Source organism: Calidris pugnax, unplaced genomic scaffold (genome assembly GCF_001431845.1).
Source record: "Calidris pugnax isolate Ruff unplaced genomic scaffold, ASM143184v1 scaffold152, whole genome shotgun sequence".
Lineage (NCBI taxonomy): Eukaryota > Metazoa > Chordata > Aves > Charadriiformes > Scolopacidae > Calidris > Calidris pugnax.
The window spans coordinates 623,538-643,162 of NW_015090881.1; the positions used below are offsets into that span (position 1 = coordinate 623,538).

Here is a 19,625-nt window from a genome sequence, read left to right on the forward strand (position 1 = left end):
AAGCGAAATAAACTACTGTGTAGAAACCAAGGTCAGTGAAAAAGGACTGGGGGGGTAGGTGCTTCAGGCACCACAGCAGAGATTCCTCTGCAGCCCATGGTGAAGACCATTATCACAGAATCACAGAATTGTAGTGGTTGGAAGGGACCTCAGAGATCATCGAGTCCAACCACAAAAAAAAAAAACCAAAACCAAACACAAACACAACAAAAAAAAAAAACCACCACCCACCACCTAAACACACAACAACAACCAACCAAAACCATCACCCACCCACACAACATCCCACCACAAACCAATAATCTTGGGCACTAGAGCATGCCCTGAAGAGCCACGGCTACACGTGTCTTAAATACCTCCAGGGATGGTGACTCCACCACCTCCCTGGGCAGTGCATTCCAATGCCTGACAACCCTTTCAGTAAAGAAATGTTTCCTAATATCCAACCTGAACTTCCCCGGGTGCAACTTGAAGCCATTACCCCTTGTCCTATCGTCTGTAACTTGGAAGAAGAGACTGACCCCTGCCTCTCTACAGCTTCCTTTCAGGTACTTGTACAGAGCGAGAAGGTCTCCCCTCAGCCTCCTCTTCCCCACTGGGGTGATGTCTTCAGACTCAACCCCTTTGAGATGAGCATCAGGTTCCTTCTCTCTGGGCTGCTGTTGGTTTTGTGTCATGAACCACAGGTCACCGCTCACATGAGAAAACACCGTTTTTGGCAACCCAAGGAAGATGCGGGCAGGGGAGGCAAAGCAGCGAGTGCTGCAGGGGTGCCAGAACCTCCCTCAGCTTCTGCGGGACTGTGTCTGGTGCTGCCCCTCACAGCTGGACTCAGGCATGGTGGTGGGACTCAGGCATCTTCAAAGCCTGTTGCTAAGTCCAGGCAAGAGTCAGAAGGTTTGAAGTCTTCCTCTGCTCCTCTTCCTCCACCTTCTGCTATATGAAGAATTTAGGTGTCCCAAACCTGTCCATGGGGGATGTGATTGGGGTGCCTGGTTTGGACAGGGGTGTGAGCTGAAGAGGTAGTGAGAAGACCATGGAGAAGGGAAGGTCTGTGTGTCCTCGTGAGGGTTTTGTGGGGTTGGAGAAGGTGGAGACTGAGACATGAGGCAAGATTGAGCCCCCAGAAGTGTTCTGTAGTCCCCCAAAACAAAGGTCAACTTGTCCCTCAGCTATGGAGCTCATTTGCATCCAAAATCTCATTACTGTTTCTCACTTCTCATCAGTCAAAATCACTCAGCATCCCTCCCTCGGATGACACAAATGTTCCTGTCCCTCTAAACTCACCCAGACCATCCATTGCAGTCCTACTTGCTGCAACCTGATTTTGCCCAACATCTCCCCAGGCTTGCCCTACTGCCACTGTTACACTGAATTTTAACTCCAGAGCTGTCAAGCTGTAAACCCCTGGGTTCCCAGAGCCAACACTCAGTCCAGCCTCTCAGCTGGGCTGAGCACGGTGGGCTCACACAGAGGAACCACACAGTGTGCGGTTCCTCCCTTCACCTTGTCTGGGAAGAAGGGGGCTATCAGTCCCCATGGACCCCTATTTCTTGCTGGAAGTCCTGTGTTCACTGCATGCTCCCCCCTTCACCCAGTGGTCTGCACCCTGAAACTCCTCCTCTGTCTGGAAAGCAGCCTGTTTAATTTGTGCATGGAGATTGCATGAGCCAGAAGAGACTCAGGTGAGCACCATGCAGGCACCTTCCAGCTGCTGCTCTGAATGCCAGAGTGAGCACCAAGAAAAGGGACTTGCAGACACGGTCTGGAGGGTCTGGAGCCCTCCCAAACACACACTGCCATCAGTTTCTGCCATCAGGTCTGACTTGGGTAAGCATTCCCACCCACCAAGAGGAGTGCACTTCACCCATCTCTGCATCGAGGTGGACTGGGAGAGCTACTGACCAAATTAGGGCTGGGTCTGCTCACCCTCATTTTTCTTTGGCCTGTGGCAGCAGTGGTCTCTTGTCCAGACACAGCTGCAGGAGCATAGGGAGTTCATCCAGGGTAGGTGATGGCACAGATTCCTGCATGCCCTGTGCTCACCCGGTGTTCAGGGGTATCTGGAATGACCTGTTCTCTCTCTGTCCTGCAGTGGGATTCGATCAATGAAATGGATGAGTTTTTCAGCCCCATCCATACCTACCAGGTTTGTAATGTCATGACCCCCAACCAGAACAACTGGCTACGGACAAACTGGGTTCAACGGGACGGTGCGCGGCGGGTCTATGCAGAGATTAAATTCACGCTGCGGGACTGTAACAGCATGCCAGGCGTGCTGGGCACCTGTAAGGAGACTTTCAACCTCTACTACTTGGAGTCCGACCGGGACCTGGGCACCAGCACACGGGAGAGCCAGTTTATGAAGATTGACACCATCGCAGCTGATGAGAGCTTCACCAACGTGGACCTGGGGGTGAGACGCCTGAAGCTGAACACGGAGGTGCGGGGTGTGGGGCCACTGAGCAAGAGGGGTTTCTACTTGGCCTTCCAGGACATAGGTGCTTGCATCGCCATCGTTTCAGTGCGGGTGTACTACAAGAAGTGCCCAGCAATGGTGAGGAACTTGGCGTCTTTCTCTGAGGCTGTGACTGGGGCAGACTCATCCTCCTTGGTGGAAGTGCGGGGAGAGTGCGTGGGCCATTCGGAGGAGAGGGACACCCCCAAAATGTACTGCAGTGCCGAGGGAGAATGGTTGGTGCCCATCGGGAAGTGCGTGTGCAGTGCTGGCTATGAAGAGCAGCGGGATTCCTGCATGGGTGAGTTCCTGCTTCATACTAGCAGTGCCTGTAAGGGGAGGGGTAGCTGCAAAGGTCTCTTGCTTCTCTGGGGAAGGGCTGAGGACAGAAGCCTGTTTGCAAAAACTTGGACAGCCTCTGTGGAGGCTAAGGGCTGCTCAAGCCTTTGTTGGATGGCTTCATGCTTCCAAAATGTGTTGCAGGTACCATCAGCAAGCTCCTTGGGAGCTCCTGTGAGCCTGACTGTGACTGGTCCTGGTGCACAAGGCATAGCTTTGGGACGGGGACTGGCTTTGCAATGGGGCTGGCATCAGGACAGGGGCTGCCCTGGCTCCATCTTTCCTTACCATGGAGTGCATGGCTCAGAGATCCCATCCCAGTGCCCCCAGCAGCTCTGGTTGGTACTGAGATCTCTGCTGGGGCACCACAGCAGAGCACAACTCGGTCTGTCCAGAATGGCCCACCGCTCGCTTCCCTTTGGCAGAGGGTTTGAAAGTGAAGAAAGCACAAAGAAAAACACCGAGCTTTTACGAAACAAGGTTATTGTGTCCATCCAATCACCCCTCCCCAGAGCTGCTGGAGAGCCCTGCCATCCGGGGGTGCAGAGAGCCTTCCCGGGGGCCCTCTGTGCTGCTGGGCTGGCTTCAAGCTGTCGACTGTACAAACTGCGATAAGGAAGCGGGGTGACCAGCAGCAGCCACGCACCAGGCACGGGGATGTGTGTGTACAGAGCACGGTGCTCAGGGCTCCCCGTGAGAGCCCTCCGCACAGATTTGTTTGCTCTCGGTTTCTTTATGGGATGTGTTTAGGGGAGCAGCACAAATAAGAGTGTGGGGCCTTTGTTTGAGTTTCGTGAAAACGTCAAGTGGAGCATTTATCTTAGGGAGACTTGACACAAGGTCAGGACGTCCGACGCCGGACTGGAATGGATCCAGGTGCTGCTGGGACCTGCACTGGTCCCGACGGGTTCCCGGCTGTGGAGAGCAGGAAGGATGGGCAGAATAAATGCTTCTATCTGAAACTCCTCCTGTCTGTGACCATTGATTCGAAAGTCATCCTGAGACAGAGCTGATAATTCAGAAAGTCTCTTCTTCTCCCACGTTAAGGAGTGGGTGCAAAGTGTGCATGGGGCCAGGCATGTGCTACCGTGGGAGGGGGCACTGGCACAGGCCTCCTGGACGGCTGGGTCCCAGCCCCATCACTGCAAGGACCTGAGAATTGGAGGTTTGGTTCAGAAGGACCAAACACCCCTTCCTTGTGTCCCGTCCAGCAGATTCTGCCCCAGATCACCACCCCAAAAGCCTGGAGGCAGCAGGAGGCCCCAGGGTCCATGTTGTGCTGAACCTGCCTCATTTCCCTGTGTTTGCTTGGACATGTTTGTTTCTCTCCTCGAGCGAAGCTGTGGGAGAGCTCCTTCTCTGCCCTCCTGCACTTTCCTGGTGGGATTGCCCCACACATAGGTGCTGCGCAGGAGGAAGTGTGGTCCAACCTGCCTCCCTGGATAGGGTGGACACAGGCAGAAGCTGTCCCTTCTGCATGTGGACAGCCTCAAACCCGTGCTGCTCAACCAGCAATGTTCTTGGGTGAAGCTCTCCAGGGCTTGTGGCATCAGAAACAGAACAGAAAAGCCACTGGACTTTCTCTGACCTCAGTGTCGTCTCGCCCTCCTGCCTTCCCTGTCCCATTTATCCCCAGCAGCTCCTAGCACAGGGAGTCTGACAGCCCAGCATCAAGAGAGTAGGGCAGCACCTCCTTCCTGGCATCTCCTTTGGTGGGTGGATGTGGACCCAGAGAACATACATTTACACGCAAAAGCAAACAGATGCAAATCTCTGATCTAAGCTTCCAGTGCTTGATTGGGGCAGAGTTCATTTTTCACAATGAAAAGTGCCTTTCCGGAATGATTTATAACCCCAGCGGATCTGTCGGAGTTGGAAATTAGCCGTTTTAATTGTCAGGCGGACAAAAGCAGGATTCCAGTGGCTGTCGCCCCAGCAATTTTTCATTCTCCGTCACAGGGATGAGATGATATAAATCACTCCTTGTGGCCCTAATAATCTTTCTATAAATATCAGGGAAATTCATTTTTTGCTTGGGGGGAAAAAAATTAAAGAGAAGATACTTTGCCTCTATGGCAATGTTTAAAATGTGATTCCAAATTAATTTCCTTTCGCCTTTCACAGCCGGTTGCCTTATTTGTCAAAGCTAAAGATGTTTGAACAGTGGAGGTTTCTCCCCCTCCTCTTTAACGTCCATTTTTCTAAGGACCTGCCAGAGTGATGGAAGACAGCTCAGGAAACCACATCATGGCCAGAGCTGTTCTCAGCCCTTTGGAGGAGAAGGAAGGCCATACCACAGACCTGGCATGGATGGGGTGAGGTGGGATGTGGTGGAGGATAAACTTTGCTGCCTCTCATCCCCTTTACTCTCAGCTATCACCCTGGATGCCCCTTTGTTTGGGCAGGAGGAGGGTGGCTGGGATCTCTGGCCACTGCACTTACCCAAGTGCGATCCACACGTTTCATCTTGTTGTGGTGTCCTGGTGTTTGCCATAGGGATGTGAGGGGCACGTTCCATGGAATCGAGGGGGGCAGATCTTGCCAGGGGCACCGGGGTCAGGACTGCGTTAAGGATGCCAGCCAGCCTGGCATCAGATGTGTCACAGCCCTACATTGCACAAGACATTTGTCCCTTGCGTCTGTGCCTCATGCACCTGCCTGGTTTATCTTCAGGGGCACAGGACCCCCTATCCCATCTGTGGCTGGGCACAGGTGCCTTCCTGGGCAGAAACCAGTTTGAGCATGAATTGTCACAGCTGCTGATGGTCCTGGGGTCTGCCGTCTCCTAACATTCCCAGCTTCTACTCCCATGGCACATCCCTGTCCCCACAAGGATGAAACCCCTCGGGGCCTCTCTCCCAGGGCGGCACAGCTCTGCTGCCCCACTTGCTTTTCCCCTCCAGTTTCTAGGCTCTGAAGGACTTTATTTCCCTCATCCCCTGCCATTCACAGCCAGCCTTGGGTGTGCTGCTCTTTCCTCCTTGAAATGTGTCAGTCCAGAGCAAGGCACGTCAGAACCTCGTACACACAGCAAATAGCAACTGCGCTGCCTAAATAGCAGAATAAGCAATAACATGAGTGAAAAGGATTTGTCCCAGCAATTTATCAGATAAGAAGACAATCAGTATAATTCACCTTGTTTATATGCAGCTGCTGTACAGGACAATAGAGACCCATTTCAATAAGGTCAGTGCAATTAGAGAAATGAGAAAAGGGAGGACTTTAACCCTGTGCCTGCTTCTGAGGGAAGGGAAGAAACTCACAAGCCACCTCCTCAAACAGCTGTGAGGCTGAGATCTAGGATATGAGCACCACGTCTGGTGGGTGGATGGAGAGGTGGACAGGGAGGCTCAGGAGAGGACGGTGGCTCTTCACCCACACCCCTCCTACCAGCCCTGCCAGACCCTCTTTGGCGAGGGCTGCTGGGCTCCTGAGCCACCAAGGCTTTGGGCCGTGGTCCTGGCATCGGGGTCAGCCTGTTGGGGCGGATCTGAATTATTCCTTGTGCTGTGCCTGTCACCAGTTGTCAGTGAGCAAAACTGGAAAGTTGGGCTAAAATCTGTTTAGCCGATTGAGAGATGTGCCCATGCAGAGAGTCAGTTTGGATCATTGCTAGTGGTGTCGCAGCTACGGATCACAGTGCTGCTCTCTGGGAGCTGACACAAGCCCAGCCAGCCACCAGCCATGGAAACCTCCAGCAGCGCAGGACTTCCTAGGAAACTTTTTCTTTAACAAACAAATGAAAAAGGGTAAAACAGAAGGGACAAGCCCCCTCCCCTGCTGTCAGAGCGGGTAGATGAGCCTTTGGCAGAAATGCAGTTCCCGAAGAGCATTTTTGCAATATATCCATGGGTTTCATGAGTGGGACTTGTTCAAAAGTTTGGGACAAAGCATTTTGGCCTCCAGGTGTCCTGATCGCTCTATCTGCTTTCCCACTGTGGTGCTCAGGGGCTTCAGCCTGGCTGTTGCCTTTGGCTGGAGAACAGTGATGAGGGAGCAACAATAAAGCAGTTACAGCTCCATCAGCCCACCACTTGCACATGAGGGTGGGTGTTTGTAGCCTGCCAGAGCTGAGTGAGAACAGCTACCCAGCAGGGGGCTGATGCATGTGACTGAATAAGGATCTGACCCTGAGGCAGACTTAACCCAGTTCTCTTTAAGCTGAAAAAATGGCCAGTGTCCCCTGGACAAGGAGAAGAGAGAGAGGCTGTCACTGCCAGGACCCTTTCCCCTCTAGCTCCCAAATGGGGAGACGGGAATAGAAGGAGGACTGCTGGCCCCTTATGGACAAACCCCCCTGCCTCCTGTGGCACATCGCTGGCAGAAATTGATCTGGAGAGTCTGGTTAGCGGTCTGGAAGCCAGTTAGTTTTTTCCAGTTGGTGGGATTCATGCTGATGAACCAATCAGCAAATTTAATGTACCTTAAACCTTCCTTGTGGGCAACTTTAATCGAGCAATTAAAGCACCACAGCATTGCTAATTAAGAGGAGAAAATACCCAGCTTGGTAATTATGTGCTTGTGAATACAGTTTTGCATCCATGGACCTTTATGAAGAAAGTCAGTGGAGACTGACTTTCCAGCTGGTGAGGCGAGGGGGGGCAGAGCTATGTGGTGTGAGGGGAGGGGAAACCCCATCTCTCTGCACCCCATCATCCATGTACCACGCTGGTCAGCACAGCCCTGGCCAGACAGGGTCAGGGTAAGCCCTAGAAATACCAGGGGACAAAATGACACAGATGAAGCCATGGGCAGGGGAAGCCAGGCCAGAGACACGGACTCCAGCTGTGCTGGGCTGGGTGATGACCTGTGGCCACAGCAGAAATCTTTGCAGATGTGTGAACAGATGCAGTCCAGATGCTGATGTTGGAAGGGGAGGAAAGGTGGAGGCTTGTGAGTTGCTCTCCATGGGCTTGAGTGCGAGGACATGGATCCCTTTGCCCAGTGCACTGCAGGTAGGAATGCTGCTTGCCCCTAGATACCTATCCAGGGAGACCACAGCTCCTTTCCTTCAGTGGAGAGAGAGGGTGAAGAAGCATGTGGGGAGGAGGAATGATATGCTAGTCGGTTAAAGGACCCTACCAGAACCTTACTCCAGGCTCGTTATCCAAGTCAGAGGAGCCCCAGGCTTCTCTCTTTTTCCTGCTGACAATGATTTTTTTCCCAACTGTATTAGAACATCGCACAGCAACCCTGAGCTTGTGTTGTGTCTTCATGTCAGACAGCCAATACAGGCTGCTCAGCTGGAAACAGGGCACTGGTCTTGCTGGGATGACTCCAAGAACACCCCTTTTTCTTGGCTCTGAGGTACATGGGCCCCCAGAAATTTGAGGGGGTGGAGGGGTCACACATGTCTGTCAACCAGCAAACCTGGGATTTCAGGGCATCCATTGCTTGTCTCCACCTCCACCAGGTCCTGCCTGGAAGCCTGTGTACCATATATCAAGGCAACACATGAATGTGTGTCAAAATATCCTGTCATTGCAGCTCCCAACAAAACAAATGGGAATGTTTTGCGCTTCTTTGCAGATCGGTGTGGATTTCAAGGAGACTTTCCGTGCAGGTCCCAGCACCCACACACCAGCCCCAAGCCACAGGCCTGGTGGCTATGCTGCACCTCGGTGATGCCTGCTCAGAGCCTGCTGTGCCTGCTGGCAGGTACCAGGCTCTCAGACCCAGAGCTGGGCTGCACCAATGTCCTGGGTGCCCACCACAGAGGGCTTCTGCCCTGAGTGTGCCAAAATAAACCGTTCAAGGGCAGGGGCAGTGACAGCTTCGAAGACGCACTACGGGAGTTGTGCAAATGTTCTTTCAGTGTTGCCAGGCAAGAAAATCAAAGGCACTCACAAGATTTTCATTGTTGGTTTGCAAGCCAGCCAGCTGCTTTGTAAAATACAGGCAATACCAACTGGTAAGATTTTATTGCCTTCTGTTTATCCCATGCAAAACCCCACATCCTAAAAAAAAAAAAAAAAACAAAAAAGAAAACAGTCTGTTTTGCAAACCACATAAACTAGGACTGTTCAAGATCCACGTATCAGACTTCAGATGGGAACAGACTGCAAAGAAGATGTGTCAGAGCCACAAAATGCTTGTGAGGTTTGCTCTGGACATTAGGAGAAACTTCTGCCGGGGGATTACACAGCCCTGGGATGGTATCCTTGGATTCACACTTGCCTCATACCAGAGCTTCCAGTTTATAGTCCCAGCCCTGTCTGCTAATTAGTCTGTTTAGACCACAGGTCTGTTGTGCTGTGTGTAGATGGATAATTCAGCACATGGAGCATGCAGGAGGCGGCAGGGTGCAGAACAAGGTCTTTTCAGTATCTCCAGCACCTTCCATCCTTCCTCTAAAACTCAAGGAAATGGCCAATTGCATTTACTAGGAAAACAAAACAAAGCAGCCCTCAACACCTAAAACTATTTATTTTTTTTTCTGGTTAAGAACAAGCAAAGGACAGAGATGACTGCAGGGCTGCCCTTCCCCACCAACAGAACAATATGGGGGTTGTTCCTGGCTGAATATTTTATTATTTGCTGCTTTTCCCTGAGTTTGCTGTGTTTAGCTGCTAACACAGATGAAGGGTGAGAATGGTGCTAGGCTGGAGTTCAGGGTATTGGTGGGGATGAAACAAATTTCATTTGTGCTTGGTAGGTCTCTGTAGTCCCTATAGGAAGAGCAACCGAACTGTGATAGATGCATCTGGCAGCATTCAAAGACCTTCAGCAGTTTTGGAACATGGGGTTTTTTTTGTGTTTGAGCTCTCTTTTCCACAGAATTTGGCCAGGTTCAGGTCATGAACACAGGTTGTTGCTCTGGATTAACAGCATGCGGGTGCCTGGGAAACTGTTGGGGAGTTTAGAAAAAGTCTGCAGGAAAGAACTGTCATTTTGCACCAGCACTTACACTGGAGATGGTGCAATGCAATGGGATGCTGGGGAGCTCAGCTTTGCTACCAAGATAGTCAGAAGCTTGGTGTGATTGCCTTGCATGGGGAAGATGCTCCTCATTCCCACACAACAGTAGGACTGTGCCAAAAATTTATTCTGTACTTGGTGTGAGACCCAGATCCCACACATGTCACTGCTTCTTGGGTGCCGACTTCTTCCTCTTCCTGAAAACAAGAGGCTGCTGCTGACACTTCCCTGATAAGGAGGAAGGGATCCAAAAGCTGGTGGTGCTCAGCTGTGTGGGAGCGAGGGCTGTTTTGGCCCCTCCAATGCTCTTCCCTTGCTTCTGCTGGAGAGCTGGGCATCCTTATGTTAAAGCTCAACCCCTGTATATATCCACAGCTTCAAGCATGTGGTGAGAGGGCTCACAAACCCTCCAAAGCTGCAACTACTTGCCACAGGGGCTGGGATCAAGTTCTTGGTGTTTTGTGTGTCTTTTCTTCATTTATGCGTCTTTGGTCCCCAAAGCCTTACCGCAGGGATGCAGGGTTACCTCCAGCACTGCCATCTGCGGGGGTGGCTCCCATTCAGCCCCGCTCCTTCCTGAACACAGCATTTTTCTCAGTTTGTTTTTGGTCTGGTGAAAACTGTGGGGTTTTTTTTCAGAAGCCTTGGATAGTTTTGTCTAAAACCCTTCAACAAGTCTGAGTTTTGGAAACAGCTTTTTTCTAATTCTAGCATTAGGCCGTCTGTTTCCATCTGACTCCCACAAGCTGTAGCATTTTCCCAGATAAGCTTCATAAAAAAACCTTCACTCCAAGAGCGTGCCAGGCTGTCTCACCTACATTAGTCTGCACAGTGTCACCTCGACTTCGCTCTAGCAGAAGGACATCTGCACTGAGCAGCCGAGCAGCACCTGCAGCAAACTGGGATTTGGATGTTTCCTGCTTTTTTTTTCTTTTTTTTTTTTTTTTTTTTAAGATGTAGGGAAGAAGATCAGCGCAGAACCAGGGGAGCTTTCAACAGTACTGATTTCAAGGCGGGAAGTGAGACCTACTGATTTTTCTATGGCAGTGCCACGCAGAAGTCTGGTTTGGGATTCAGCCAATCTGGACTACCATAGAATAGTAGAATGGTTTGAGTTGGAAGCCACCTTAGAAGTCATTGAGTTCTAACCTCCTTGCCATGGGCAGGGACACCTCCCACCACACCAGGTTGCTCCAAGCCCCCTCCAACCCGGCCTTGAACCCCTCCAGGGATGGGGCAGCCACAGTTTCTCTGGGCAACCTGGGCCAGGCTCACAGAAAAGAAGTTCTTCCCCAGATCTCAGCTCCATCTCCCCTCTTTCAGTGTCAAACCCTTCCCCCTCCTCCTATGGCTTCCCTCCCTGATCCAGAGTCCCTCCCCAGATTTCCTGGAGCCCCTTGAGGGACTAGAAGGGGCTCTAAGGTCTCCCTGAGCCTTCTCTTCTCCAGGCTGAACCCCCCCAACTCTCTCAGCCCCCCCTCCCAGCAGAGGGGCTCCAGCCCTCCCAGCATCTCCGGGGCCTCCTCTGGCCCCGCTCCAACAGCTCCATGTCCTTCCCGTACTGAGGACTCCAGAGCTGGACACATTGCTCCATGGTTCCAGTTTGCCCAGCACTAAACACCTGGAAGAGCAGAGCCTTACTTATACATCCTCTCCTGGCCCATGAAATGTGGGCATTGAGCAGGAAGCTGTGCAGGGTGCCCTTTGCTGCACGTGCCATTTGCTCACAGCCTGATATGTAGGATTTTGCTGGCTTTGCAAAATCTTGGTGGGTGAAAATTCCCACACCCCCCCCGCAACATTTCAGGGTGTGAAGGAGTGTGGGATGGGTTGAACTGTGGGGAAGAAGGGCCAAGCAGTTGGGAGGTAGAGTCTGGGGCAGCGGGAGAGGAGTCCAGGTGTGTGATGTACAGCAGGGCTGTGAGCTGCACAAAGGGGCTGCAAGGTGGGAACTGGGCTGTGTGAAGGGCTGTGGGGTGGTGCTCAGGAATGGGAGGTCATACAGTGTTTGGGGGCGTGAGATGGTAGCAGCAAGCAGCATCTAAAGGATGGCCAAGAAGGCCAACAGCATCTTGGCCTGTGTCAGGAACAGCGTGGCCAGCAGGAGTAGGGCAGTGATGGTGCCTCTGGACTGGGCACTGGTGAGGCCTCACCTCGAGGGCTGTGTTCAGTTTTGGGCCCCTCACCACAAGAAGGACATTGAGGTGCTGGAGCGTGTCCAGAGGAGAGCCACCAAGCTGGGGAGGGGTCTGGAGAACAAGTCACACGAAGAGAGGCTGAGGGAACTGGGCATGTTTAGTTTGGAGAAGAGGAGGCTGAGGGGGGACCTCATTGCCCTCTACAGCTCCCTGAAAGGAGGGTGTAGAGAGGTGGGGGTTGGCCTCTTCTCCCAAGGCAATAATGACAGGAGCAGGGAAAACAGTCTGAAGTTGGGGCAGGGGAGGTTTAGATGAGATATTGGGAAGAATGACTTTGCTGAGAGGGTGGTCAGGCACTGGAACAGCCTGCCCAGGGAGGTGGTGGAGTCACCATCCCTGGAGGTATTTAAGAAACATATAGACATGGCACTTCAGGGCATGCTCTTGTGTGGGATTGTTGGTTTGTGTTGCCTGTTTGTGGGTGGGTGTGGTGGTTTGTTTTGTTTTGTTGGTGTGGGGTTTTTTGTGTGTTTTTTTTTTTTTTTTTTTTTGGTTGGATTCGATGATCTCAAAGGCCCCTTCCAACCATGAATATTCTGTGATTCTGTGATTCTGTGATGTGCAAAACATCAACTATGGGGTGAGATGTAATCTGGGAACCAAGAATTTGCCTGAGAGAGCCTGCCCAGCCAGCCCCCAAGCCCTCTCCAGATCTCCGGCCAACTAGGGGACACAGCCTGGGCTGACCTGAGGCTGCAGGGAAAGGGGAGCACAGCCTAGCAAAAACACGAGATTTGGGGCAATGGGGTGGATGCCTCTTTTTAAAATGACTGTGAATAACTCGATTCTGTTTCAGCGTCTGTGTCACGAGGGAGCTGAGATGGGAGGCATCATGCTGAAATTGGATTGAAAGCAGCTGGGATTTTGTGTTAGCTTCTCCCGCAGCCTGGAGGGCTCTGGGACTGGTGCCTGTCTCTGGCTGTCACAGTGGCTATGACACCCTTATTTCCATCTCTATCTCGTCCCAGCACTGCCGAAGGGAGGTACACGGCTGCTCTTCTGGTGCTCGCTGATGCCCAGCTTTGTTGCAGGGTCAGGGAAAGGGACAATTGGTGGCACCACTGCCACGGAGCTGCCCCATGACACCCTCCCAACCATGCCTGGACAAGTCTCCTGGGCTGAGGATGGAGCCAAGAGGGAGTGGCACAGGGTCGATGCTCACATTTGCAGCCCCACTGAAGTAGCTCCTGGTGGTCCAGCCAGGGCCACCTGCAGACCACCAGTCCCAGACGGTGACTTCGGACTGAGAAGAATGGCTTGTTCCCAGCTAGTGTATCCTCGGCAGGTTCATCTATCATCTCTCGAGCTCTGCCAGCTTATTAGCAGATGTTGTCCTGTCCCCAGAGGACAGAGAGGGAGGGAAACAAATGGACCGAACTACAGATGGCTGGCAGAGCTCGCTGTTTCTGAGACAAGCTGCTGCTCTGGGCCTCCTTGAGCAGGCGATGCATGAGAGAGTGGGACTGGTGGGCTGGAAAAACAGGCAAGATGAACTGTGCAGGGTGTGGGGATCGGTGGAAGCCCCATGGCATTGACCCCAACAGGCTGGGGTGGTAACTGGGGACTCACCTATGCAACAGAGGGCTGGAGATGTGCTCTGCCAAGCACAGGTTTAGGGCTGGCTTTTGAAAGCTCTGCTTGCGACACTGGGACCAGCCAGGTGTCTGGGCAGCAAGCCCAGTGTAGATGCACAAGCCTTGAGCTGGGCTGTGGGTGAAGGTTTCTGCTGTCCCACGTGCACTGCAGAACCATGGCGCAAGATGAGACTGCAAGGACAGGCAGCCTTGGTTGGGTTTTGCAGAGGGAATGGCACTGGGGACAGAATGGGGACAGAGAGAGGCAGGACCTGAGATCTGCAGGCACAGAACAAGGGTATCAATTGCATAAAATAATTTTAAAAAGGAAATCCCCACCTTCTGCAGGGCTCCTGGGAGGGCACTTCTGGCAGGGAGCAGTGGCTGGTTGCAGTGAAAACAGCAGGACAACCATTCTGCACCTCCCTGGTGGGTGGCTTCAGGTTTTGGTGGCTTCAGGGTGTGCTACAAGCATGGCTGTGGAGCACTGTAAATTTTAGACCTGGTGTGTTTGATTGAATTTTTCTCGCTGACTGTTTCTCTGCTGGTTTGCTCTTACCAGAGCTAACCTGGGAGGTCCTGGCATGACAGAGCTCAATCCAGAGCAGGACATGCCTGTCAACCTGTAACTGCAGAGGTTTCATATCTTGTGCAGGTTCCAAGCAGGTGCCCTTACCGAGAAAGTCTTTGCGTGTGTGTCCCACTTGCATCTAAAGCAAGCACCGAGACACACAGAGGTGGGTGACCCATCCAGAGCAGTGCCTATTGCTCTCCAGGCTGCCTCCCATGCTCTCCAGGTGCCAGGATGTGGCTCCCAATGGCTCTGCCCTGGTGCACAAATTCACCTGTAATTTGTCATTTAGGATAATTTTCCCCCTGAGCGCACCTGAAATAATTGTGAATCATTGCTACAGGTAATTAATGGGGTTTTTTTTACAACCTTTAATGCTAAGTGATTACAATTGCTTGGTGCAAATCTGCTGTGCTTCGTGTTCCCATCCTTCCTGCTGGCCTGTCTCTCCATACCTGATGTAGCACTGATTTCTCTGCCCTTAATTAAATATTGGTGGGGGTAACCACTCCAGTGCCTCTTGAATCAAGAGTCATTGGTTGCTGGCTGCTGCACAGGTAGAGAGGACGGAGGTTTGCAGGTCCAAGGGGATTCACATGAGCTGAAGGCAGCAAGCCCTGATGTACACACTGCCCAGTGTGGGCTGTGGGGCTGTCTCATTGCTCAGTTCCCCTCCGGTGGGCCATGCTCAAGCCATGTCTTCATCCTTTCCCACACAGCAAAGCTGGGAACTTCTCTTTCTGAGATATTTTTCTTTCTCCAGCTGACTACTTCCCAAATTTTCCCCCACCTGAGAACAGGGTGTACCAACACTCGTCTCAGTCTTACACCAAAACCAAGGGTTTGCAGACGAGCAGGGGTTGCAGCATCAGGAGAGGGCATTCAGTAAAGGCACAGGGTCCCCAGTTCCTCTCCTGATGCCCGTGAAGGGGTGAAAGGAGCCAAGAGAGCTGGGGAGCCAAGCGAGCCCTGACATGCTGCAGTTTCCTCCTGAGTCACATCTGCTTTCCCTTCCACCCCCAGGTTTGGGCATTTCTGCTCCTTGCTCTGATACCTCTGAGTGGAGGACCAGAAATTTAGGAACAAATTCTGGAGCTGCTGGCCTTTGCTTTTTCCAGCCTGCTGTGCCAAGCTGTGATACCAGCCTGTGGTACAAACATCTCTGGCACGTGTAGCACGAGTAGGTCCTGCTGGTGGTATTGCTGCCCTGTCTTCAAATTAGCATTCAGTGCAAAACTGCCACAGGAGCTGGTGATAGAGTCTGAAGAGGGATCAGCAAGCCACCAGGGATGTGTGTGGCTGGAGCACTGCCTTCAGGTGCCATTGCTGGAAGTAGCTCAGTTATAAAGAGGCTGTTGTATTAATGTGCAGTGTGTGATGTGTGATATGTGAAATATGTTGGTAGCAATATGTCCAAGGAGGTCCGCGGCAAGGAAAGGAGTGTTATTATATAAGGAAACAAACCAGCACCTAGAAGCAGAACAAACAAACAGCACGGGATGCTGGATCACAAACAAAACCCTTCTACATGCTTGGAAGCAAAAATTAAGGCTATATGCAGAGCTGGCCACTGGGGGTAAAGACGGGAAAATAAAGGTATTACTACCTCAGTAGGGAAAAACAGAAATGAGTCAGAGCCAAGATTAATGCTTGAATCACTGGAACTGGTCCTAGAAGTGCTTGATGAATACAGGAACACAGGCAGAGCCTGTTTTTCCTTACTTGGAATCAAAATCTGCAAGAGCGGACAGATCCTTCCACCCCCAGACAGATACCTGACATGGCAGATGTCATTCTTGAGCAAGTTGATTTTCCTAACGAGATACGAGTTGTTTGTTTGTGTGACAAATGACTTACTCGAGGGGCTGCTGGGGGAGGTGGGGTAGGACGGAGAAGACGGATGCCAGCCCCGGTGTGGGACGAGTGTGGCACCAAGCGCCAGGAATTGTCAGAGCAACTGAAGGTGGGTCATGTTGGCAGAAGCAGCTCAGGCTGGCTCCCTCAGCCTCGCCGTTCCCCTGCAGCGAGAGGCAGTGTGCGTGCACTGCCAGTTTAGTGCAACAAGAAACAAGAGAGGGTGCTTTCCCTTTGTTTTGTGGAAGGAAACTTGCCTCTTTGCAAAGCAGCACAACAGGGATGTGCACCATGTCCCAGGTGCAGAGCTCTTATTTCCTGAAATCACTTACACGGATGCTCTTGGGCACCTGGGCACACCCGTGTGAGCAGTGTGGCCACCACTGTGAAGTGAGGACTGTGCTGAAAATTTCCCCCATAAATGATGGTTCTTAGAATAGTTAGCAAGGTGATTTCCAGTGCTGCCTGGCTGGATCTGTGCAGCGCTCCCCACCCTGGGGCCAGGCAGTGGCCCAGAGAGGTGGCTGAAGTGGGGAGAGCTCTGGGCAGAATCACAGATTCACATGGGGTTGGAAGGGACCTCTGGAGACCATCCAGTCCAACCCCCTGCCAGAGTAGGTCCACCCAGAGCAGGTCCCACAGGAAGGTGTCCAGGTGAGTTTGAATGTCTCCAGAGAAGGAGTCTCCACCACCTCTCTGGGCAGCCTCTTCCAGGGCTCTGCCACCCTCACAAGAAAGAAGTTCCTCCTCATGTTTAGGTGAAACTTCTTATATTCAAGTTTGTGCCCATTTCCTCTTGTTCTACCCCTGGGCAACACTGAAAAAAGACTGGACCCACCCTCTTGACACCCACCCTTTAAGTATTTATAGATGTTGATCACATTCCCCCTCAGACTTCTCTTCTCCAGACTAAAAAGACCCAAGTCCCTCAGCCTTTCCTTGTAAGAGAGGTGCTCCAGGCCCCTCCTCATCTTTGTATCCCTCTGCTGTACCCTCTCCAGCACTTCCCTGTCCTTCTGGAACTGGGGAGCCCAGAACTGGACCCAGTGGTCCACATGGGGCTTAACCAGGACCAAGTAGAGGGGGAGGACCTGCTGCTCACACTCTTCCTGATGCACCATTGGCCTCTTGGCCACAAGGGCACATTGCTGGCTCATGGTCATCCTATTGTCCACAAGGACTCCTGGGTCTTTCTCCTCAGAGGTGCTCTCCAGCAGGTCACCCCCAACGTGTCCTGGTCCACGGGGTTATTCCTCCCCAGGTGCAGCACCCTACACTTGCTCTTGTTGAAGTTCATCAGGTTCCTCTCTGCCCAACTCTCTAGCCTGTCCAGGTCTCACTGTATTGCAGCACAGCCTTCTGGTGTGTCAACCACCCCTCCCAGTTTTGTATCGTCAGCAAACTTGCTGAGGGTACATTCCAGCCATCATGGATGCAAGGAAAGCACCTTGAGTTTTGCAGGCAGCTCATGGAAACTGGAGGCACCCAAGTCTGCTTGTGAAACAGAGGGGAAGGGGTACTGGGGTGGCAGTAAGTACAGACTGGGGGAGAGACTAAAGCAGTTTTCATAGAGCCTGGTTTCCAGCTGGACCAGGCACGGGGGAGAAGGTCTGGTTTCCCAAGCACTGGGATGGGGATGAGGGCAGGGACCAGCCTTGTGCTAGTGAGATCTGCTGAGTCAGGGGATGCTCCTTGTCCAGGCACATCCCTCTGATCTCTGCCTCTCCTCTGCAGCCTGCCAGCTGGGATTTTACAAGTCGTCGCCCGGGGACCAGCTATGTGCAAAGTGCCCCTTGCACAGCCACTCGGAGAGCCGGGCGGCCCGCGTCTGCCGCTGCGACAGCAGCTTCTACAGGGCAGTGCAGGACCCCCCCTCGGCCGCCTGCACACGTGAGTACCCTGGCTGTCCTTGGACACAGCCAACGCTCCCTGATGCTGGGCCCAGCATGTCCCTTTCCCCTCCACATGCTGTCCAAGGCGCTGAGCAGCATTTCAACCCCGGGTCCCCCTTTGGCACATGAGCTGGGATCCCCTGAGCTGCACCCCCTTGCTGCCCTCTGTCTCATCCCCATCCTGCTGCTCTCCCAACACCCCTGGCCAGAGCCTGCTCCCCTTCTGAGGTTCTCTCCTGTGTCGGAGCTGGAGAGGGTGATACCGTGGCTCTGAGGAAAAGCTTGTCTGCTTACACACCAGCCATGGAGCCAGCTGGCTGCTGTCCTTTGCAGAAATGCCCAGGGTGGTCAGACCCCTGGGAGCCCGTGGGGCAAGTTGCTGTGCTCTCCTTTGTTGTGGGTGGATGGTGGCACCAGGAGTTGCCATGGGATGGTGGCTGAGGAGTGCAAGAGGCTGCTTTGAGGGGCCCGGTGCTATTAAAAGAGGACAAGAATATCCCAGGAGTCGTCCTACTTCCTGTACTTGGTCCATAGGAGCAGAAAGGTGTGGGGCTGCTAGCTGGAGCCAGTGTGAAAGACAGGTCAGCAACATCTGATCTGTGTTTCCCCAGGAGATACCCACCCAAGATTGTTAATCTCTCCAGGGAGTGTGAGTTTACCCTTCCCTTTACATGAGCAGATCCTTGCTCTCCACTGTCCAGCCCATCAACGCCTTGGCACTTCCCTCAAAAGCTTCATGCACCCCCATTGCTTCCTGCTTCCCCCAGAAGAAGCATCAGCTCTTGCTGGCCTGGCATTTGGCACCCCTATCCAGAGAATCTTGCCTCCATGGCGTTTCATCCTGAGACCTGTCTGGGTCCTTGCTGTCTTCTGTTTGAAGCATTTCCCCCTCTGGGCAGCTCTGCATCCCCTGTAGTATCACTTGTATGTGCAGGTACACGCTGCCCAAGGCGCATCTCTCCGTTGGCCCCGTGCTCTACCAGTCCCAGCACACCTCAGCAGCCCCGGCTCTGCCTGAACCTCTGCTTCTTTTCCAGGCCCTCCCTCTGCTCCTGTGAACTTGATCTCCAGTGTGAATGGCACCTCGGTGACACTGGAGTGGGGCCCACCCCTGGACAAGGGGGGACGCGCTGACGTGGTGTACAACGTGGTCTGCAAGCGCTGTGTGGGGGACGCGGGCCCCTGCGAGGCGTGCGGCAGCGGCATCCGCTTTGTGCCCCAGCAGATGAGCCTGGTTCAGGGAGCGCTGACCGTCACCAACCTCCTGGCCCACACCAACTACTCCTTTTGGGTGGAGGCTGTCAATGGCGTCTCTGACCTCAGCCTGGAGTCCAGGAGAGCCGCAGTTGCCAACATCACGACAAACCAGGCAGGTAGGAGGAGCAGAAACCCTCCCAGGCTTTGCCCGTGTGGGTGATGCTGATGCTGTGCTGATGTTGCCCCAGCCAGTATCTGCAGGAGGCAGAAACTGCACAAGGAGCCAAGCGCTGGCTTGGTGATGGGCATGGGACCCCCGGGAGATGAGACCTCTCTGCTGCTGGAGGAGGCTTCAGGGACCCAGGGTGGGCTGGAGACAAGCTGCTGCCCAAGGCGACACTTACCCTTCTCTGGTTCATAGTATCCTTTTTCATCCACCCTTCACTCTGCTTCCACCTACAGCTGCTGGTGGAAGCTCCTTTTCTGCAGGAGACAGGGGGCACAGAGAACACTTGTTTATTGACAGGAACACTAAGTGGAGCATGAATCTTTCAGGCTGTTCCTCCAGCCTTCTGTCCCTTCCCAAAGGGCCAAGCAGCAGTTCATGCTCTGCTCTCAGCTCAC

The 19,625-nt window shown here is 53.0% G+C and overlaps 1 protein-coding gene across 2 annotated transcripts in view; it reads left to right on the plus strand.

The window, feature by feature from the left end:
- EPHA8 (EPH receptor A8) overlaps positions 1-19,625 on the plus strand; it is a 56,358-nt gene that overhangs the window by 21,722 nt on the left and 15,011 nt on the right. For both annotated transcript variants that reach the window (XM_014946954.1, XM_014946956.1), the window contains exons 3-5: positions 2,096-2,759; positions 17,647-17,802; positions 18,842-19,177. In XM_014946954.1, the coding sequence (XP_014802440.1) occupies positions 2,096-2,759; positions 17,647-17,802; positions 18,842-19,177 (1,156 nt within the window). The remainder of the gene's footprint in view (positions 1-2,095; positions 2,760-17,646; positions 17,803-18,841; positions 19,178-19,625) is intronic.